This window comes from Dermacentor albipictus, chromosome 7 (genome assembly GCF_038994185.2).
Source record: "Dermacentor albipictus isolate Rhodes 1998 colony chromosome 7, USDA_Dalb.pri_finalv2, whole genome shotgun sequence".
Lineage (NCBI taxonomy): Eukaryota > Metazoa > Arthropoda > Arachnida > Ixodida > Ixodidae > Dermacentor > Dermacentor albipictus.
The window spans coordinates 26,403,189-26,426,970 of NC_091827.1; the positions used below are offsets into that span (position 1 = coordinate 26,403,189).

Consider the following 23,782-nt stretch of genomic DNA (forward strand, 5'->3'; position numbering starts at 1 on the left):
TGGCACGTGCAAACACGTGCGGTACAGAGAGCAGTACTTTAGTACTGAACAACAACTCCCACTACAAACGCCGCAACTACAAGTTCTGGCCCACGTTCAAATCATTTGCCTTCACCAAAGCTGCACGGTTTTATACGCGCGAAGTGCACGGAACAACACATGCCGGTGAATGAGAGGGCGAGACGTCGAGCACCGAGCAGAATGCAAAGTATGGGGCAAGGTTACTCTTTTCTTTTTTTTTTTTCAGAAAGATTCGGGCTGACACTGCGAACGGTACGCCGGGCGATTTCAACACGCACGCACCGCACTTCCATCAAGGGCTTTCACCGCGAGTCAGAACCCTGTGAGACCTTTTTATCTTTTTTTTCTTTTCGCCACGCTTTGCATTGTTTGGTTTTCCCCCAGAGCTGGCGTTCCGCGAAACATAAGCGGGAACACGAGAGACGTTCACAACACCTCGTGGCAGAACGATGACCAGCTGTTATGCAAAACGCTTTGAAAGACCCCAAGGGACGCTTGTGCGCCTTTTCATCCCACACTGTGGCCATGCCAGTCTCCTCGAAGCCCTAGTAACTAAACCTTATCAGCAAGGAAACCTTTTCCTCGACGTTAGGTGGAGTTTCACTCGTTAAGAACCATCACTGTACCGAACCAAAGACGTGGAAGCATCGGCTCCGTTTCTTTTTCCATGCTCCGCTCGCCAATTGTGAGAGTACAACGAAAAGAAGCATACCACTGGATCCACGAAGCGACGGCGAATCGACTGACACCAAGATTCGAGGTGGGGCTCCTATTTTCACAATTTTACAGAACCTTTTCTGCTCCTAGACGCCGACTTGAGCTTAGCGGAGCTAAGCTTAGTGAGGAGTAGGGCCCTTGTTGGGCCTAGTAAGCCCACCTGCCCGCAGGCATGGCGGATTCAAGCATGGAAGATGAAGATTTTTCTGGAAATGAAAGAAAGAATGCTCAGGAAGACTTCGGCTGGCAAGTCGTGGCTTGCCGAAGATCACGAGCTAGCACAAAGGCTGTGGATGAGCAGAGCACATTGCCACGCAGTGAGCGAGATCATGGCGCCAAGAAAACCGCCGTTGGTGGAATGATTAAGAATCGGGTTATCAGAGCTTCGAGAATGCCTCAACTGCCTGAGGAGCACAGCAAGATCATTATACGGCCTCGAGGAGGGCTCAATTTGAACAAGGTGAGCACCACCATGATTGGTTCTGCAGTCATTGAGGCGTCCGGCCTAACGGAAGACGAGGCCCGTGAAGATGTTGTCTGCCCAAACTTCACTCAAAATATCATCGTAGTCAGCACACCTAAGCCCGAACATGCTGCGAAGTACGTCAGAATCAAGTCTTTCAAGATCATGACAGCGGAATACGAGGTAAATGCATACGAAGCGGCACCACATGCCACATGCAAAGGCGTCATCCGAAGAGTGGACATCAGAGACTCCCAAGCTATGATAACAAGAAATATCGTGCATGACTTGAACCCGCTTGCGCTGGCTGCTAAGCGCATCAAGACGTCGGAATCGGTCATAGTACTTTTCGATGGACTCAAAGTGCCCAATTTTGTCAGGTATGGATCCACACTAGTGAGGTGCTACCTTTACAGGAAGCAATTCGACGTCTGCTTCACCTGCGGAAGGGTCGGGCACCGCTCTGATGTGTGTCCAACACCTGACTTTGTTCAGTGCAGAGGTTGTGGAACTCGCAACCCAGGAGATGAACATGTGTGTGTACCTAGGTGTAAATTTTGTGACGGCGATCACCCTACCGGCGACAAATTTTGTAAGAAAAGATTTCAAGTCCCTTACGTCGTACGACTCCGTCGAAGAGAGCGCAACAGGACTCGGTCGTCAACAAGAGCGCAGTCGGAGGCGCATCAGCTGGCGCCCAACCATCGCCCCGAGGACAGGGAGCACTCGCGCTCCAGGAGTCGCACCAGATCCAGGCATCGTTCGCTATCCAGGGAGAGAAGGCGCTCCAAGTCAAGGGACGCGCAGGTGCACTTCGTGCAAAGAGACTCAATCCCTGGCGAGAAGACGACGCCAGGAACCACCTGGGCTGACAAAGTCAAAGGTATGGCGAGGGTTGCTGGGGGCGCCTCGGCGGCTGTGGGTGATGACAATGATGCCAGAATAGAGCAATTAATTAAAGAAGTAGCCTCTTTAAGAAAAGCTAATGAAGAATTGACCAGGCAGGTAGTAGAGCTTCGTAAAAAAGAGCAGTCAAGCCCTGCTAGTGTAGAGATAGATAGACCTGTGAGCAAAAGCAACGATCCAGGGGAATCCAGCTCTCCTGCCCCAAAAAAGAGAGCGGTGAGTTCCGAGGGTGATTCAGTCTTCTCAGCCCTCAGTGAAATAAAAGAGGCAATTAAAGCGTTAAGAGAGACAGTGGAAACGACCAACTTTAAAGTGGACAAATTGTGGAAATGGAGGCTAACGGCAGAGAAAAGACTTAGGAAAATGGAGGCGCGAGGGGATGACGACGATGAGTATCTGCCATCGGAGGCGGATAGTATAAAGTCCATTCCTGGATTGTCCGGGGCCATCACAAAGAGGAAAATAGCAGGTAATAGAAAGGCATCCTCACTTAATAACAATGGACAGTAATCATGGATTTAACGTGTGGCAATGGAATTGTCGTGGGTTCCAACACAAAAAAGCAGCACTGCAACAGGTGATCAGGTCATCTGAGGCCAGGCCAAAGGTAATTATGCTGCAGGAAACCTTAGCGGACGAAATTATGCTCACTGGGTACAAAGTTATATGTAGAGACAAAAGAATGGGGAGGGGGTTGGCGACCCTCATTGACAAAAAGTTGCCGTACATTGAGCATGAGATTCACCTTAGACATTCCAGGTTTGAATTTATTCTAGTTGAGATTATACTTAAAAGAAACAGAGGTAAGACGCAAAGCATTTTCTGCTTGAATATTTACAGCAGTCCTAACGACATGAGACAAAGGTTTAGAGCACTCTTCAACAAGGTGCTTTCGGTTGCCAAAAACTCCCCTCTCATTATTGGAGGCGACTTTAATGCTCCCTATCATACATGGGGATACGCTTGGAACACAAAGAAGGGAGAGGAGCTATGGAGTCTTGCCATGGATCTGGGATTATGCTTGATTACTGATCCTGCGTATCCCACCCGTTGTGGCACTTCCACAAGCAGGGACTCCACGCCAGATCTTACTTTTGTGAACAATTCAGGAGGAGCCAATTGGGAAAATTCAAACTTGGATCTCGGAAGCGATCATTACATCATACACATAACCATACGCATACCGAGGCAGGAAACAAGAATCTTCAAATTCACTGATTGGGATCACTTCAGAAAAATTAGGGCGAACAGAGGGACAGTGGGGCCTCCACATGCCGAGCAGGAGCCCCTTCAGACATGGGTCATCCAGCTCAGAGAGGACGTCAAGGAGGCCACTAAAGAAATCAGGACAGAGGAAAATATTGAAGCTATGGACAGCAGGCTGGCGCATCTGATTGAGGCCAAACAGGCTATATTACAGAGATGGAAAACGCAGAGACTTAACAGAAGGCTAAGAAAAAAAATAGCGCAATTAAACAGAGAAATTGATGATCATTCGAAGACCCTCGTGAAGCAACAGTGGGATGAGATCTGTAATTCGGCTGATGGTAGACTCAAACATGGAGGTAGCTGGAACCTCCTCAAGCACTTGCTCAACGAGAATGAAAGAAGGACAAGCAAGAGAACAGCTATAGCTAAGTTGGTTCATCAGGAAAGCCAAGATAAAACAGAGAGGGATATCATGGATAGTCTCGCAGCCAAATATCTCCCACTTAAACAACCAAACGAAGGAGAGGAGAGCCCCGAGTATACGGGAGGCATATGTGAAGAACTTGACCGGGACTTCACTGAGAGTGAAGTGAGGGCCGCTCTTCACAGTCTTAATGGTAGATCGGCGGCTGGACCTGACGGAATAACTAACAAGATGTTAAGAAATCTAGATGATGCATCAATCTATTATCTAACTGAACACTTCAATGAATGTTGGAGAAAAGGGGTATACTCAGAGGAATGGAGGGTGGCCAATACTATCCTCATACCAAAGCCAGGCAAACAACTCACTCTAGACAACCTCCGTCCCATTTCCTTAACGTCATGTCTAGGCAAAGCTATGGAACATGTCATCCTAAATCGACTCACGAAATACGTTGAGCAGAACGAGATCCTCCCATACAACTTGATCGGCTTTCGTCCAGGGCTGTCAACTCAGGATGCTATGCTGCTGATCAAACATCAACTTATACAGGCTAGCCCAGCGCATACGAAAGCTCTTTTGGGATTGGATGTGGAAAAAGCTTTTGATCGTATAAAGCATAAGGCAATACTTGACGTTCTCTCGGAGATGGGCTTGGGTAAGAGACTTTTTAACATGATTAAGGACTTTCTTAGAAATAGAACTGCACAACTCATGCTGGGTGAGCTTAAATCAGAAGCTAAGAATTTGGGAAATAGGGGCACTCCACAAGGGGCTGTGCTCTCACCCATGCTATTCAATTTAGCAATGTCCAAGGTTGCAAGAAATCTGGAGAAAATTGAGGGTATACGTTATGTGATATATGCAGACGACATAACCATATGGAGTGCCAAGGGCAATATAGGACAGACAGAGAACAGATTACAGGAAAGTTTATACGTTGTAGAGAACACACTGAAAGCCATGGGGTTGAAATGCTCGGCAGCCAAATCAGAACTCTTAGTCATTAAACATTGCAGAAAGGGTCGTAAACCAAGAGGTTACATTCCGGAAGATGAGCCTAAAGTGTGCTTATATACTCATGAAGGATCCGCAATCAGGCTAGTTGAAAAAATCAAGGTTCTTGGGTATCACATAGACGGAAACAATACTAACTACAGAACAATACAACATATCTCGAATAAAACAGATGAGGTCATTAGGTTACTAAGGAGAATTACCAATAGACACAGAGGCCTGGGAGAAGACAGCGCTTTGAGGATAATACATGCCTTTGCTCTCTGTCACTTCACTTATGTGGCTGGATTATTCAAATGGAAGCAGGCAGAACTTAACAAACTTAATGTGATGCTCAGGAAGCTCGTTAAAGTAGCCCTAGGTATACCCAGTAACGCTGCAACCGACAAACTCATGAGTCTAGGGGTGCACAATACAATGCAAGAAATTGCGGAGGCCCAACAGCTAGCGCAACACGAAAGATTGACAAAGTCACGAGCTGGCAGGAACATATTACAGGCAATAGGTGCAGAACTGAATACATCGAGGAGTCCAATAGAGGCTGAAGTAGAATTAATGACTGAAGTTAGGAGCAAGATCAGAACCAACCCTCTCCCCAGAAACATGCATCCAGAATATAATGTCGAAAGGAGAAAGGCAAGAGCTAAAGCACTCTTGAAGGAAATAGAGCAGCAGAACCAACTGGCAGCTATAGTTGATGCCGCCTGGGTGAACGGTAAAGAAGCCTATACGGCCATTGTATCAAATTATCAAGGGAAGGTGCAAGACGCTCTCACAATTTTTACCAAGGACCCCACGGTGGCGGAACAAGCGGCAATTGCTCTAGCCATCAGGAGTAATAAGTGGGCCTTCATTTACAGTGATTCGAAAACCGCTGTAAAGTGTTTTGACAAAGGCTACGTAGCTGGAGTTGCAGCTAAACTTTTTGAAAACATTGTGATTATGACAACTGAAATCCGATGGTTTCCTGCGCATATGGGGAAAGTGGACGAGACTCGGGTAAACCTCAATGAGGTTGCTCATGACTTGGCACGAGGACTTGCTAACCGTGACAGTCACAACCGAGCCGTTCACCATCAAGCGAGGGAATCCAGAGATCATTTACTAACATACAATGATGTTACCAAACATTACTATTTAGGACGCCGACAATTCCCATTGCCACATTCAAAACTGAACAGGGCTCAGGCAGTCTCACTGCGCTTATTGCAAACGGGTACATATCCCACACCGTACACCATTAATAAAATATATCCAGAGAGGGAGATTAAGATGGAATGCAATGATTGTAATGGCATCATTGGAATCAGACATATGCTGGCGGGGTGTCCCGCGACTCTCCCCAACCTCGTTGAAGAATGGACACAGTGGGAGAAAAGGATTCAAAGCCCATTGTTTCAGGACCAACTAAGGGCAGTCCAGAGGGCCCATGATGTCGCTGAAAGGCTTGGCCTGACAGTGCCAACGTGGGAGCGGCCCGCCTTGGCTTGAGAAGTCGAGCCTCCGGACCTCTGTACAATAAAAGTTTTCACACACACACACCGAACCAAACGGAAGCATCCTCAGTTTCAAGCACCAAACCGCGAAAGCGCACCTGTCTCGTTCGCCACGGTCTGCACGGGGTACAGCGTACGGTATCCCTGGTAACGTTTATCGCACCTGTCTCGTTCGCCGCGGTCTGCACGGGGTACTGCGTACCTGGTAACATTTATAGCACCTGTCTCGTTCGCAGCGGTCCGCGCGGGGTACAGCGTACGGTATCCGTGGTAACATTTATCGTACCTGTCTCGTTCGCCACGGTCTGCACTGGGTATAGCGTACGGTATCCCTCTCTCGTTCGCCACGGCCTGCACGGGGTACAGAGTACGGTATCCCGGGTGACATTTATTGCACGTGTCTCGTTCGCCGCGGTCCGCGCGCGGTACAGCGTACGGTATCCATGGTAACGTTTATCGTACCTGTCTCGTTCGCCACAGTCTGCACGGGGTACAGCGTACGGTATTTCTGGTAACCTTCATCGCACCTGTCTCATTCGCCACGGTTCACACGGGGTATAGCGAAGGTATCCTTGGTCACCCGAACTATTAATAGTTGCTGTTAGGTTAGCCCGTATTATTAGAGCATTTGGTCTGCAGTTCAGCTATACCAAGAGAGAGAGAGAGACAGAAAGGCAAGGGAAAGACAGGGAGGTTAACCAGAGATTGTCTCCGGTTGGCTACCCTGTACTGGGAGAGGGGCAAGGGGATGGAATAGGTGAGAGAGAGAATGATAAAAAAATAAAAACCTAAACAGACACACGCACGTACACACAAACTTCAGCTATATATATTAACAACGTAGTTAAGCATCTGAACAGCACGAATCTGGTCAACATGACCATAAGTCGGCTATAGCGTAGCATGGCTACATTGTCAAAATGCCAGCACGCGAAAACGATGAAAACGAGCGGCTCGACTTCTTGCTCTAGAGAGAGAAAAAGAAAGAGATAGATACAAGCTTTAATGATATGCTGGACATATTAGCCTGACTGACTACCCTACATGCTACTCCAGGCGCTGGGTGATTATGATATACACAGAGATAAACAGCGCATTCAGCCACACACGCACACATATGCAGAATCAATGTTCACCATATGTTACACGTGCTTAAATAAATGGCGTCATTTTACCACGTCTAGTCAATTTCTGCAATTTCCTTGATGGTAAAGTCAAGGTGCTGTCGGTTATTTCCCTTCTAGCACATCCAGAACCATAAACGCACGTGTTAGAAGTTGAAAAGCCTGTCATATGGAACGATAATGCGCTCTGGCAAAACCTTTGTTATTGTCCACAATAAGCGATCGCACATATAAAACTATAAAACGTAGCCCAAATTTCAGTTCTTTTGCTCCTTTAGGGCGAAGACATTGGCAGTGGACTCTCAGTCATAGTAATCCAGGCGATTCCTGTTAGTAACCCTTATAGTGTCTTCAACCAAGTGTACACAAGATCAAATAGCTTACGAGAAATTTTCAACCTTGGCTTTACTATTTCCGGCTTTTTTTTTGTGTACCAGCTCTATCCTTAATGAAATCAAATTTCTCACTTCAACGTCTTATTGTCAGGGCAGTTTCATTTTAACGCCTTTCGTTATGCTGCCTAAGATCATCATCGTCATCATCATCAGCCTGGTTATGCCCACTGCAGGGCAAAGGCCTCTCCTATACTTCTCCAACAACCCCGGTCATGTACTAATTGTGGCCCACCGTCCCTGCAAACTTCTTAATCTCATCCGCCCACCTAACTTTCTGCCGCCCACCTAACTTTCTGCCGCCCCCTGCTACGCTTCCCTTCCCTTGGGATCCAATCCGTAACCCTTAATGACCATCGGTTATCCTCCCTCCTCATTACATGTCCTGCCCATGCCCATTTCTTTTTCTTGATTTCAACTAAGATGTCATTAACTCGCGTTTGTTCCCTCACCCAATATGCTCTTTTCTTATCCATTAACGTTACACCTATCATTCTTCTTTCCATAGCTCGTTGCGTCGTCCTCAATTTGAGTAGAACCCTTTTCGTAAGCCTCCAGGTTCCTGCCCCGTAGGTGAGTACTGGTAAGACACAGCTATTATACACTTTCCTCTTGAGGGATAATGGCAACCTGCTGTTCATGATCTGAGAATGCCTGCCAAATGCACCCGCCTAAGAAACGTCTTGTTTATTACACGTGCTCATGGTTTCTTCGTCGGGCCCGCGTCTAGATCTGGTAATGTAGACGGGGGCCGCGGACGGGCCTCAACAAAAAAGCCACGGGTCCGAGCAGTGCTGTAGGCGGTGTTAATCCCTGAAATCTATCACGCAATCTCGACTTCCTCTGACAGAATTAACAGCTTGCGCCCCGATGGATGGTTTCTGAAATTCGCCGATGCCCAATCGCTCGACATTTTGACTTGTGGACACGAATTCACAGCTTGTGCGAAGCTAGAGCTGCTTAGATTCCTATTTGCTGACATGAAAGCTTAATGCGCCAAAGTGCTACCTGTCTACAGCTTCGAAACTTCGCCTTAATCTCGCCCGAGACACTGACTTGTTGAAGCAACTTTATAGCCAGCATGAAATGCGTACTTGCGGTCACTATAGCAGGCTAACGACTTTCTCGGCACCTTGCATAAAATTTGGACATGTTGCCAAAGTTATAAATCGCGTCCAAAAACTTGTTTATAATTTTTACTCGTAGACAAAACTTCACAGAAAGGCCGAAATCATGTATGAAATATCTATACCTCGAAGCGTGGATTTCCAAATATTTGGCCAGGCTCAGCAAAAAGTGCTCACACATTTCGACGCGAATGATGAGCTCACATAAAACGCACGCGCAACTCCTTATCTTGAACAGGATTATTCCTATCCTGCTTACGGAATTGCTTGGCTACTATAGTTTCTAACATGAGAATTTCTAGCTTTCTGTTTACGTCAATATTGGTGCTATAGTGATGGCGTTCTAATTGCTTGTGTTTGACTCACGCAATTGTTCGCAAGAACATGCGTCCAGTTTGCTGCTAGCGAAATATTCTCAGTAAAAACCATTCAAAACCAAGTCGCATCGAAGAAATTATGAACTGTTGATAGCGCCCACTGACAAACCCACAGTTTGTCAACGTCACAAAATGTTCTGCATTGAAGCCTTCCTAGGCTTCCTGGCGTGTGTTAGCGACGACGATAAGCACCTGTTGTTGCTCCAGTCGCAAAACACCAAATATTACGCTCGGTAACGGCGCGAAAGTCGGTTAGAACGTACGAAACGACCTATACTGACTCTGGAACCAAAACAAGGTGAGGTCGAAGCTCGCTCATGAGTTAACGCGTATTGAACATCTCGGCAATTCCGAGCATCATCATCATCATCATCATCAATTTTTTATTTTCACCACTCGATACAAGGTGAAAAAGGGAGAGCCGGAAGAAAAGCCGAAAATCCTTCGGCTTGACAAAGCTCCGGTCTCCCAGATAGGCACGGTAGCGGCTGGTGTAGCAATACAATCATGAAGTGTGGATATAAGAGTATTTTTACACAGAAATACATAGACATTTTCGTGTTATTACAAAGAAACTAGTTATAATATAGTTGTAACCTTATTAGAGTGTGCTATAAAATACCAATTCTAGGTCACTCTGCTTTTATGAAGCATTCCTCAAATGCGATTAACTGCACACGTTTCCATCAGCCGCGTTCTTCGACGCACATGCTCACGTTTTAGCTGCGGCCAACGACTCAACAAGCTCGCCTGAATAAAGCTCGGACTCGAAGTTCCGGTCATGGCATTCGCTACAGTAACGGACAACAAGCGCTTAGCTATACGCGGTCGAACCAGACTAGAAGCTTTCAGCGAATCTGTGGTCACCACTCGTCGAAACGCCATTTTATACAGCGTCGATCACGATCCTCCGCGAGTCCTTTGTTTCTACTGAATGTTACATTATCTGTGTCTGCCCGCGATACAGTGCTGAGAGACAAGTGATGTGCAGAGAACTGTACAAGTTGGACAATCGTTCACTTTCAGAACTAGAAGCTTTAGGCCAATGCTCCGAAAGAACATCCGCGTTGAAGGCCTTACTCGCGCTATTAAGGTTCTTGCGGTCTACGGGGCTTCACGGCAGACTCTAAGAATGCCGCCCCCTACCGCTCTGTAGCGTACGCGCTTTGTTTGTGCTTGTCTCCCTTTCTTTCTATCTCCCCCTTCCACTCTGTTTCTCTTTTTATCCCCGTTAACCCTTCCCCCTGCGCAGGGTAGCCAACCGGAATTACCTCTGGTTAACCTCCCTGCCTTTCTCTACATTATTTTCTCTCTCTCTTGACAACTTACTTCCTTCATAGTAACTTGGAAAACGTGCTCAACGTGAAACAATGATATACGCGACACAACGAAGGGAAGGGTGCATGCGAACTGAAAGCGAAGATTAGAACCTTCAGTTTCTCTTGCCGCATTTGCCGTCGAGTGTTCCTTTCATTTGCGGTATATGGCTCGACCCGCTGCGGCTGGGTGCGTCCTTTTCAACGTAGGCACCGATGCGTTTCCAAACCACCATTCTGAACTTTGCTAAGTAGTCTTCGCATGACTACGGCGCCCGTCTTGGGACAGAACACGTCGCATTCGCGTGGAACGTGGAAAGCGATAAAGCGCAATATCAGAGTCCTTTACATACAAAGTATCAAAGGAGTCTGGTAATATACGCATTCGGACTGGAGTCGACATGGGGATGTTTAAAGAGACCGATAACCGTTCAGAATTTGTCTAGAAATTATTGTACCGACGGAAAGATTGCGGTACAGAATGATAGGAGAGCAAGCATATTACAGTGGAGCTGTTATATAACCTCGCTGGATTTCTCTTGACGTGCGAAGCTTTGCCGAGACGGGAGTGCCGAGAATACGGAAGAAAGTAGTGCTGTTTACCTTGACGGGCGTTCCCATTGTTATCTGTAGATACTATACGTGACTACCTCATTCCTTGAATGAGGTTTCCACCCACGAATAAAATAGTATTGGTTAGTAATTAAAGCTTACCGCACAGTGCGCACTTACACCTGTCGAGTGCCCGAGTGACCGTCAGCAGACTGCAGGTGCGTCCGAAAGAGTGATAGATGCTGGGCTGTATAGATCTGTTTGTTCTATGCAGTACATTGCCCAAGTATGCGGTATAACCGTGTGAAGTCCCATTACGGCGTTAGCACGCCTTGTTTTTCTTTTTTTCTCGCGAAAGATCAGAACCAGTTGCCTTTATTTTTCTGCACTTGTCACGTCCTCAACGACGCCCTCACCCGTCTTTACGAAACTGTGTCCCTACACAAAGTCACGGGATTCTGTTTATGCGATCCCTTCGTATATTACTGTTTGACAGGGTAAAATGCAATGCCTAAACACAATGCTTATATGTATCACGCTGGTTTATCAACCGCTGTGATCGCTATGTTGAGTAACGTCATCGGCTTCATACAAGAGGGTGAAGCGTAGACACAGCATAGCGATTTCAGGTATACTAGACTTGAGATGCGTGAGAACGATACCGGTGGCTGAGTGCAAATGTTTCACAGCAATTCGTGATTTAATGTTTCAGGGTGGCGTTGGGACGGCCGTAGACAAGCATGCATACTTATGTTGTATTTCCCACGCCAAGCAATATCAGATAGTGTGAGGATTTGCCAATTCACGCTGGCCATTCACAGACGCCGGTCCTCTTCGTCGAGTGAAAACCGATGCAGCTAAAATAGTTCACGTCACATATTCATCCGCGGCTGATGATGCACGTCGCATGTTTGAGCCGCGAAGAGAAATTTCTGCATACTGTAGTTACCGCTGCACCGAAAGGCTACACACGGGTTCCCCGACGACCCTGTATGAACTGACATCCCATAAATTTCACGTAGAACAAGCTAGAGTATCTCCAAGTCATTCCGCAGCACGCGACAGTGACACATTCAAGCAGCGCCGCGTGCCTTTTCCTCCTCACGCGATCAAAAGGTCTGCAAATACATCATATAGTAGGTCTTTCCTCTCCATCCCGCTACCATCCCTCCTCTCTATCTTTCTTTCCTCCCCCTCCTCTCTATCACGCAAAGAAGAAAGCAGTGCTTGAAAATCACTTGCCGGAGTTGGAAAGCTGCCTGCTTCTTTCTCTGCCAGTCGGTCGGCTCGGAGATCTTCCCTTCGGAACAGTCTACGTCACTCGGAAAACTTGGACATGTGCATCTCCATCAAACGCTGTTGAAACAGTTCCAAGCTGCTCCTCAGTGCCCGTACAGCTCGTATTGTAAAATGCGCATCAAGCCTGCCGGCCGTGCATACCTCTTCAATGCTGACGCCCTGGTTATTTCTGCAAAGACCTTAACCAATTTCAAATGCGTAAGCACCACTATGCTTACCTAACGAGAAAACTGTTCGTCCGTACGCCCGCAGCAGCGAGTGAATTCACTTTCATGCTGCCTCTCGCTTCAATGTCAACGAAGCGGCGATCCCCCTTGCCGACGGGGTTCTCAGCACATGCCGCACTGTGCCGCTTTTGCAGATTGCTTTCAAGATACGGTCAAGTAAAACTCTTGCTTGGGCTAGTTGGTTCATGGTTGAAGTATAGTAAAGGCAAGGCGCAGAAGACCAGGACTTAGGAAGAAGAACACAAACGACAGGACCGGCGCCACTCGAGACTGGCAAGCTGAGACGGCAATCAGGTTGACGCACAAAATCGTTTTTGTGTTCTTCTTCCTAAGTCCTGGTCTTCTGCGCCTTGCCTTTACTACTTCAAGATACGGACCCGCCCACGTCTCTTCAACACTAAGTTGGACACCCGCAAACAAGGATCAAGACTACGCCAGGCTACAAGAGGCATTACGCAGCACGGACCAGGCAGAGCAGCTCTGGGCTGTCCAGTGAGCCCACGATGCGGCCAGGGAGTTACAACTCCCGGTCCCAACGCGAGAGTAGCCCGCTCTTTGGGACCTTGCGCCCCGTAGCTCGCAGGACCTTTCATTAAAGTTATTCCATCCATCCATCCAAGTAAGCGGCGAGAACACAGCGCGCGAAGCTATCAGCAGTCGGCACTCTCTGTCGGTATCGCAGATCGCTTTCAAAAAGTTTGGTCACGGTTCCAATAGTTCGACGCGGATGGGTAAGACGCTAAAGGGCGATAACGGCTCGCAATGATCGGAACGACACCAGCGCACCTGGCGACGCCACCCGTAGTACTTTGCTTGCGTCATGAATCCTACTTGCGCCGCCGTCCGAACCAGTTCGTGTCGCCGCAACGACGTCGTTTGTACTTGCTGGATGAAGTTTCGTGACATTGATAATAACAACGGGGAGATGAGCAAGTGGCACGAATCTTACGCCTATTTCGACAATTTTTGGAGAAGTTCCTGCGTGATTTTTTTTTAATCAGGTGTGGGCAGCCCACATAGCACAACTATAGTTATTGAGCTGGATTGCTCGAAACAGGCCGACATCATTTCCACGGAAAATCGAAATGAATAAACGACTAATCAACGAAAATTGACTAATCAAGTTTTAACGAGTTACCCCACGGCCTATTTTGCAAGCTAAAAACTGTAGCCGGGAAGTTTGCAAGGCGGATCCACTTGGAACGAATTCTCAGGATGACACCTGCTTCGAGATACTAATTCCCGAACTGTGCGACCAAATACAATAACAATCCAGATACTTTTGTGCTTCAATGCAAGACACGGCCTTGCGGTCAAAAGTAAGTGAAACGGCGGTATATGTTTTACCCCAAGTTTGATGGCGGATATCTTGAAAATGTTGTGGTCCACAGAAGTGCAATCTAGTTATAGGAGGGATGGCAGTTACTCCGGAGACCCTGTCATCGTGGTGGGCCGCCGCTCTGCGCAGCTCAGACCTCGGAATCCAGACGTGGCCAGTCCAGCAAGCCCGTGAGGCAGCGTTGAGGCAGGGCCTTGACGTTCCCCCGTGGGAGACCTGAGCCCGGGTCGCGTTAAACCTTGCGGGACGTACAAGAAAGTTGTATCCATCCATCCGTCCGTCCGTCCGTCCGTCCGTCCGTCCGTCCGTCCGTCCGTCCGTCCATCCATCCATCCATCCATCCATCCATCCATCCATCCATCCATCCATCCATCCATCCATCCATCCATCCATCCACAAAAGTATTTTCAAAGTGCAATTTCAATATCGTAGCACTCTCGCTGGCAACAGTATGCGAATTGCAATTTGTGCCGTGAGGTAGTAATTAGTCGTAAAATAAATGGTGAGCTTCTGTTCATTACTAGCTTATGTATTTCGATTTGTCCTGCATGTAATTAATGTGCGCCTCTTCGAGTGGACCAGCTCAAGGACCATAATTGTGTCATCTGCCACAGGCGATTTTTTTTTAATTGCTTAATTATTTTGCAGAAGGACCTGCGTACACTGCAGCTCGGAACATTTCTGCGTGTCGCTTTTCGCCATTGCACGTCCGCCAAAATATACTCGCATTCTACATGCCCGCCATTCCGCTTCACCGACGGCGTCACGCACAGGTGCGCACGGTAGGGGAACCGACGTTGGTTTGGTTGGTTCATTTACGTGAATGCGCTTTGCCAGACAGGTTTCGCTAATTGATCTCTGTGCCCAGTTTGGCCTTCGGAAACGCGACAGTGGCCGTAAGTTTTTTAACTACGTCGGGTTGTTTCTCCTTTTTTTTTTCCTAGCCTGGTGAATCATTAAAAACTAGTTTCGACACATACAACGAAAAAATTTACCAAACGAAAGCAGGACGAGACCATGACAATCGGTACGCCGGAACGAACACCAAATCGATTTTTATTTGTTGCTGCAAAGAATAAGCTGGAACTAAGCACGGGAGCATGCCAACTTGCTGTCCATTGGCTCGTTTTCCGTTTTTTTAATGCGAATAGCATTATTTGCCAACTTCTTTTTGTTCAAGTGGCGTTTTCATGTGTTGGACTTCACCGCTCATGTTTCCGAAAGTGGCGTCCTTTCTTTTCTATCCTCAGCTTGTTGTTCGGCGACATGCGCCTGTTGCACACGCATGTATCCCTCAGCGACCATCGAGCATTTCGTTTTCAATGATAATTTGCGTTGCCATCTGCGCGCTTGTATGTTGCTATCCTATCGGGAACGGAGGCGGTTTTGCTATGTCACGTCAGGAGGGCACACTGCAAACCATTTTCGCAGGACGTATACCGCTCCTGCGCTGGTCACTGCCGAAAGAAACCGAAAAGCATCATCTGATAAATTTGAAAAAGGAATGTGTCACGTGGGGCGGATTACCAGGAGCAGCTGTCACGATAGCTTCGAGCCTATTCGTCTCGTCGTCAGATACACAGGATTTCACTTGCCGGAGCCAAAGCGACACGGTCGGGTCCCTCACGAGGCACGCATCATTCGATTCACAATGAGGGAGGGCGTGGAACTCTTCTCCCCTCAACTGCTCGCGGCCAGCGACTTCGAGACGAGCGAGTGCTTCGATTGCAAGGACGCCTTCGGCAACGGCCTCTTCCAAAGCAGTTTCCTGATGCTCAGCGCTGTGGCCATCTTGCTGACAACCTGCCACGCCGACCTGGTGCCGATCACCGCCTCGCAGGGCGTGGACCACTGGTGCAGGCGACCGGACAATTCCGCGCTCTCCTTGAAGAGCTGGAAGGAAGACGCCGTACCCGTGAATGCTGATGGGCGGCGAAGCCGCTGCCGCGTCTACGGGGACCCTCCCGAGAGCCCTCGCCTTTTCCGGAAGAACAGGTCAGGGGTCGCGTGCCGGGAGTGGGACTACGAGAGCGGGGACGACGGGGTGACAGCCTCTAACGCCTGGGACGCCGTCTGCCAGCGGCGGGTCCTGGTGCACGTCGGCACCATGGCGATGCAGCAGGCGGGCTGCCTCCTGTTCCTGATTCTGGGCGGCCTCATCCTCGACGCCTACGGCAGAGACCGCGTCCGCCTGGGAGCAGCCGTCATTACGACGGTGTGCACGATGCTAGGCTGCGCCTTCATCCGCTACCGCGCGTTGTACGCCATCGCGCAGCCCGTGCTCTCTGGCAGCGCGGCCGTCAACGCCGCCGCGACCCTCCTCGTCTCGTTCGAAGTCCTCATCGACAGACACAGGCCGAAGCACGTGATCTTCGCCTCGACGACGGGCATCGCGCTGGCAGAGCTGTGGTTCCTCGTCGTCAGGAACATGCGCGTCGGCTGGGAAGTGAAGCACGCCGCCTTCCTATCGCCCACGTTCCTTCTCGTCATCACCGCGTCCGCGTTCATGGGCAGGCCGGAATCGCCTCGATGGCTGATCGCCAAGGGCAGGATCAAGGAAGCCGAGGCCGTCATTCTGGGCGCGGCCAAGATGAACGGCTTCGTCCCGGGGCCAGACGCGGCGGACCTTCTGGAAAGGATCGAGAACGTGCGGCGCTGCGGCAGCCGCGATAGCTCGGCGTCCTCCGATAGCGACCCTAGGAGACACTCGCCCATCGACGCTTCCGCTTCCGTTCGCCGGCGGCTGCTGGTCATGTTCGTCGTCCACTTCTCCCTGGCCTTCGCCGTCCACGTCAACATCGCGTCGCAGGTGGCACGGCGCGACGATCGCGACACCTGGTGGCTTCCGTCGGTCCTCGTCTCCGCCGCCAGCGTCCTGGGCAACGTGGTCGTGCACGCGGCCGTCACCCGCGTCTCCCTGGACAGGGTGCTCGTCGGGGCCTCGGTGGTCGCCGGAGGCATCCACTGCGTGGCGAGCCTCTTCTGCAACTTCGAGACCGCGGCGGACCGCGGCCTGCTGGCGTTCTCCAGCGGCGTGGCGAACGTCGCCATCGTCGTCGGCGCCTGCCACCTCATGGAAGGCGTCCCCACAGCCGTGCGCGGTGCCTTCCTCTGCTGGTCGCTCGCCGGCGGCCGGGTCGGCGCCCTTCTCGGCTGCTTGACGCCGCTGCTCTCGCAGAACGCCCGCGGTCACGCGTCTTTCGCGCTGTCGGCGTTCTTTCTCATGGCGTCGTCGTTCCTGGCGGCGCTGAGCCTGCCGTCGCCGCCGAGGGATGTCGAGCGCGAGGACAGTCACGAGATGTCGTTCCTGAGGAGCGCGTCGTCTCTCCGCGGCAGTCGGCCGGCGTCGTGCAGGCCGCCTTACCGAGACTCGGTGTGCAGCAAGACGTCGTAGACCGTCCGCAGAGGGCGCTGCATGCAACACGCCACGCCACACGACCGGGGCGACGACCATTTTGTGCAGCTTTGGGTCGCCTGACGTGGCATAGAGGGGGGGCTTGATTGATGGACGCTGTCAGGTTGCGTTATACCTGTAGAACGAGCGCTTTCTTGAAAGCTACATGAAAAAGACAGCGCCATTCGTCCCTGATCTGGATGGTTCTGGATCTGGATGGATCTGGATGGAACTGGAGCCTAACGTGCACGATGCGCGACAGAGACAGTTAGTGGGCTTGAAAGCACTCCTTCCCGTGCAATGAACAAAAATCTTAATTACGAACATTTTCTTTTTCGAAATACTAACGATGATTTTATGCAAGAACGCACGTCTGTTGACGTTTACTTTTTTAGCGGTTGTATACGTGTTAGTGTTTGTAATAGCTTTAGCAAATTGTATGTTTTAGTGATGCGGAAACAAGCACCGATATCTTCGTTGTTTGCGATGCGTGTGTCATATTTCAATTGACGTTGCCTCGTGGTACAAGTTACATAGGGAAACCTGGCATATGCGTGAATGAGCGGCTCCACGGGAGAACAAAGTGCTGTGTCCTGCGCTCTTTACTCGCTCGTCCTGTGTTGCACTGCTCTTGTTTTTTATTCTGAAGATGAACTAACCTGTCCCTTTGAACACGCTGGTAAAGTGAACAAATCTTTGTCGGGCGGTTTTCGTGCCAAGGATTCATTTTGACAGGTACCCGCCGTGGTTGCTCAGTGGCTGTGGTGTTGGGCTGCTGAGCACGAGGTCGCGGGATCGAATCCCGGCTACTGCGGCCGCATTTCGATGGGGGCGAAATGCGAAAACACCCGTGTACTCAGATTTAGGTGCACGTTAAAGAACCCCAGGTGGTCAAAATTTCCCGAGTCCACCACTACGGCGTGCCTCATAATCAGAAAGTGGTTTTGGCACGTAAAACCCCAAATATTATTATTATTTTGACAGGTGCGATTGTATTTACTGTCTTCAAGATGTAGTTATCCTTTGAACCAACAAATGTGAATTGGCGCACCTGGTCACCGAACGCACTCCCATGGACGTTTAAACATACGGCGAAGCGTGGGTGAGCACGATGTCATTGGCCCTGTCAAAGAATTAGCTATATCTTCTACGCATGCGGTTGCGTTTGACATGATGTACCTATTACGGCTGATCTTTGATCACTTTGGATGGACATGTGTGTTTGTGCTCTTACACCGCATTCATGTGCTGGTAGCGCTCCACAGAAAAGCCTTCATGATGGCCTGCCAAGAAGGCCGACTATGTTGTTATATTGTTCCTGATAGTGTTGTCTCGCAATCTTCTCTCATTGGTCCTTTTTGAAGTAAAACTTTCGAAGACTCGTATCGGTTCTATGGATTGGCCCACCGAACCGCCACCTTTGATTACACCATGTTCGGGATCGGCCCAATTTTATACAGTCGTCGAGACAGCCATCCACACGATGTGGGGATGAGCCAGAAGCTACGCTTTCAGACTACGAGGGGAGAAAGCTTCGCTTTTAGACTACATGGAGCTACGTAAGCAGCGCCGCTTTATTTTAATGCTTCGCTGGACGGTGAGCAAATCAACTTATGATTGGCGTGCCGTTCGTTAGGTGAATATAATGGAATACTCACTAACTCGTTCTATAGACTACTACAGCAAGACGAGTTAGATTGCATTCATAATGAAAGGAGTGCGAGAATGGAACGAAGACAAAATGTAAATACTCCCAACTGAATTTTATTATCGACGTGTGTTGTACAGATACACATCTCAGAATAAACCGCGCCGCGGCAGCGGAAGGGCTATGACGTTGCGCTGCTGAACTCGAGGTCGCTGGTTCGACTGCGGCTGCCGCGTTTCGATGGAGGCGAAATGCAAATAAAATCACTGCCCAAGCACTCCGTACAGATGGTTAAGCAGAGAAGCTGAAACGTGCGACCCCGGTGTTTATCGCTGGGTTAATGCCGACGATTCTTCAAACGACGGCTTGGCAGGCTGCCGGATCCTCGGTACGCAGTTGCTGCTTGCTCTCGGCTGCACGAGCCTGTTCCAGAGCCTGGGCTGCAGCATGGGCACGGCGTAGACGAGCTCGCTCCCGGTTCTGCTCGCGGCGTTGCTGATCGAAGGCTGCCTACTCCTAAGGAGTACGTATGGCGCGTGGCCTACATATTTCGCAGCGGAGAGAAACTGCCGCGCGCGCGCTCGACTGCGACGGAGAGCAACTAGGTCACTATTGGCACAACCAATCGAGCGCCTCTCTTTATCTTTTTGTTTTCGCACATGCGCATGGGGTTGCGCCGGAGGAGCTTTCGGCGTACAGGTGACAGGCGGACGAATCGGCCAGCCACATACAGCTTCGCTATGAAGACGCCCGTGTGCTTAAACTTCAATGTACGTTAAAGAAGCTATAGGCAGTTAAAATTAATTCGGGGTCCCCGATCATGGGGTGGCTTATAATGCGACCGGGATTTTTGCACGCAAAACCCCGACATTGAACTTATTTTACTGGCCCAGTGTACCGCCCAGCAGATTGCAAAACTTATACGAGACCCTCAACCTGACAGTCATCTATAGTGCTAGATTCACCGCAGGATGCGTGACCACAAAATTAGTGAACTGTACAAGAGCGCTCGTACAATTTTCTATCTTGTCCTCGTGCCCATCTTGCGCTCTGCACTTTCGTTCAAATTATGTAGAATATTTAACTACGAGAAGCCGAAAGAAATTCCAAACGAGGTGTCGAGTCAACTTGTGGCAACAGATATATACCGTCCCGTTCCAATCGCATGAGCCATTATGTTTTTTGCTCTCGACACCATTTACATCTGGACAGCAGATATGTGCGAACGGCGGTAAATCCTCCAGGGCCTTGCTCTGTGCCTAGTAGCTGCTATATCAGTATTTGTTATCGTGCTCACGAGCACCTGTCGCGCTTTCTTTGTTGTTAGCGATAAAAGCTAAACTGCCATTTTTTTACCCTACATACTGCATCAATTATTCTTTCTTTTAGCGTATGCGTGTGTCATGGACTTGTTTAATGCATTTGCACGAGCAATTATTAAGTGCTACAATACTACTGGTTGTATCCGTCTGTGTATTGTATGTGCGGCTTTACGATCTCTAAAAAATATTCATGGTGGCTTTACATTTGTGTTAACAATGGTAGTACTGTCGCAAGAAGTCATAGCGCCCGAAGAGCATGCCTATGTGCACAGAGGTAGGTGTGTTACAATATTTTAAACACGGAAAGCAGTATATTTTTGCAGTAATGATCACCCCGACTACTGGAATGCTCCACTGGTGCTAATACTCGTACACTATTTGGGCACTTGTGACTTGTGTTCTTGTGTTTGGTACGTTGTTGATACACTTTCTTTCTTCATTGCTTTCTTCCTCGTTATTTTTGCGTCAGTATACCATTTAGAATTTTCATAGCCGAAGCTAAGGAGGCATCCCTTTATAATTAAAATAATAAATAATCGAGTCAACTGCAATATAAGTACTTAGTCCATAAGAAGTCAAGAACTGCAGTTTTTCCCGGTTTTTTTACGTCCTTAGCAAATTTCCTTAGTCAAGGCTGAGTTATAAGCAGTCTATGGCGCAAAAAAAATGACACTTCAGATTTATTGCGTTATAAGGCAGTTAAGTCTATTGAGGTTCAATTGGAGAGGTACGATAGAGCCCTTCCCGAAGTACTCCTTTTATACTTACGCATAAATCTTGTAATCTTTAGTGCCCAATAATATACTCAGTTAAAAACATAATTATGGGGTTCTGCGTGCTATAGCCACGACCTTGTTATAAGGCGCGCCGTAGTTTGGGACTTCGGTTTAATTTTGATCATCTGTGGTTATTTAACATGTGCCTAATTCTAAGTACGCGGTCCTTCTTCCCTTTCGCCTGCATCGAAATGCTAGTGCCACGCCTCGGTCGATACCACGACATCGAGCTCAGAACGTGCTATCCACAGGGATGTAGCTTATTTCCCATTCGGCAGTATAGAAAGCCAAAAGTGTTATAAATTAAAAGCGTGTCATACGATGCTATTGCACGCTCGTGGAGCCTTCGCTAATTATTCATAGTAAGCGATCGCACGTAGCACTATTATAAAATGACAAAACGTAGCCCAAATTTCCGTTCTGTTGATCCTTTAGGGCACAGACATTGCCATCGGCCTCTCAGTCATGGTAATCCAGGTAATCCTTCCAAACGTCCCACATTTCCGTTCCGCGCATGCGTTTTTCGTACACGTCACGCAGGCGCCTCTCCTGCTCTGGCTTGAAGTAGCCCTTCCAGTCGCCCACTCGACCCTTGCGAAAAAAGTTGCCGAGGGACACGATTTCTTCCTCAGGTGCCTGTACGTTCTTAGCACGGTCATCTGGGGTCATCGAGGTGTCGTCTGCACCACCGACCCTTGGCTCTGCTGCAGTTTTACCAGACGCCTTGGTTTCACTAGCTTTTGCGTGGCCTTCTGCAGCGCAATGTTTGTGGTCGTTTAACGCGTGGTGGACGTCACCTTCGATCACGACACTCGACTTAAGGTTGGCGAAAGAAATGCGCTCTAACAGGCCGTTCAGCAGTGCCTTGTTGGTGCGCAACTTCTGCCAAATGGAAGAATCGACGAACTTCGCCAGCGCCAGCACAGTCTTCCTGGGGTCGCTCTTGAAGTGCTCGTAGTAGAAGAAGAAGACGTTCGGGTCGTTCCGGTGGGCGTACCAGGAGAGGACGTGCTCGAAGTAGTGGCCGAACGTTACGTGGCCGTCCATGAAGTCCTCGAAGAACTCGTCGAAGGTGGTGTCGGCGCGCATCCTCAGGTTGACCCGGTCTCCTATGCAGTGGTGGTAAAAGGAGACTGCGCAGTCGAACGGGTTGCGCACGATGACCACGTACTTGGCGTCGCGGTGGTACGGAGACGCCGTGAAAGTCAGGTGGTGCTTGATCAGTCGCGGTGCCGGGAGTGCTTCGACGACTTCTCGACCCACCTGCGAAAGCGACACCAGAGGCGCGCGGTCAAATAATTTCTCGAAATTGTCTACTGAACTCACCACAAACGTCGCGATTGTTAGAAACGAGCAAAATGGGAGACTTCTCTTGCTTCTTTCACCAAGCACTGAGTTCTAAGAGGAAACGACCAAGTGAACAAGAAAGGAACCAAGAGGTTCCACTGTTGAAGTGCAATGAATAATTCCGAAGCAACAGAAGCTATATATACTGCCGTTGCAATCCGCTATGATGCATTAGCGAAGGTTATGTAGTTCTGCAACGGAACGCGATCGATGCAGCTGGTTAGATTCAAAATAACATTGTCCGCATACTGGCATAGCCGGATTGAAAAAAAGCGCCCTTCTTTTCTCTGATTTAGAGAGAGAGAGAGATGCATAGAATGGCCGGGAGGTTAACCAGAGGCAGTTCCGGTTACCGCACATTTATATGCACCCTGAAGAACCCCAGGTGGTCGCAGTATATCTGGGCACCTAATTAACAAAATCATCTTTCACATCTACTCTGTTATCTTGGAACGTCAACTCCAATCTACAGATCAATCAGCTGACCTGTCGATCACTCATGAATCGGCCGTTCACCCGATGAATCAGTCAGCCAGTTCAACAATGGATCAGTCAGTCAATCGATAATTTTTGGTCAGTCACGCAATCAGTCAATTAATCCGTCAATCAATTATCGGAGCGCATATATGAGAAAGGCGCGACAGCCGTTTTCAATTACTTCCACGTTGAGCATGACATTTGCCAGCTCCACAGAGCACTCATCCCTTCAGTGTGTCCCGACGAAAAAGCCACGTCAAATAACACCATCCATCAATCAACGAATCAATCAATCAGTCGACTAAAATGCCGTAGCTGCGTAGCAAGCCGTGCGGATGGCGACGAAGTCGGAGACAAAGCTTACCAGTTCCAGGAAGGGCGCATGCTTCGTCATGATTTCTGTGAACGTGGGCATAGTCTGCATCTTGTCGCTGTCCAGGTTGAGAAGGCACCACAGGGTGTACTGGGTCCAAGTGGCCCCGGTCTTTGGGTAGGTCGCCAGGAAGATGTCGTCGGGGCGTGCCTCGTACTTGAGGGCGTCCCTGAGGACGTCGCGACGGAAAGAATTCGGAGGCACGAGCACACCGTCGACAAGGTCGAGGACCATGGTGCGAGGCACTGGCTCGCTTCCTTGGGAGTCCTTCGACATGCTCGATTTCTTGACACGGAAAAGATGCAAAGTTGCTTTCATAGATAGATAGATAGATAGATAGATAGATAGATAGATAGATAGATAGATAGATAGATAGATAGATAGATAGATAGATAGATAGATAGATAGATAGATAGATAGATAGATAGATAGATAGATA

The 23,782-nt window shown here is 49.1% G+C and overlaps 2 protein-coding genes across 2 annotated transcripts in view; one reads left to right on the plus strand and one right to left on the minus strand.

Annotated features, from left to right (window-relative positions):
* The first annotated feature begins 14,857 nt into the window (after positions 1-14,857).
* LOC139047764 (sulfotransferase 1E1-like) overlaps positions 14,858-23,782 on the plus strand; it is a 31,457-nt gene continuing 22,532 nt past the window's right edge. Inside the window, exon 1 of the mRNA XM_070521792.1 lies at positions 14,858-14,902. The gene's annotated coding sequence lies outside the window, so the exon portion shown is untranslated. The remainder of the gene's footprint in view (positions 14,903-23,782) is intronic.
* LOC135919275 (sulfotransferase 1B1-like) lies at positions 21,093-23,582 on the minus strand. The gene is made up of 2 exons (XM_065453010.2): positions 23,335-23,582; positions 21,093-22,409 (listed from the first exon to the last, which is right to left on the minus strand). Exons 1-2 carry the CDS (start codon positions 23,575-23,577, stop codon positions 21,606-21,608), a joined length of 1,047 nt encoding a protein of 348 aa, XP_065309082.2. The 5' UTR covers positions 23,578-23,582; the 3' UTR covers positions 21,093-21,605.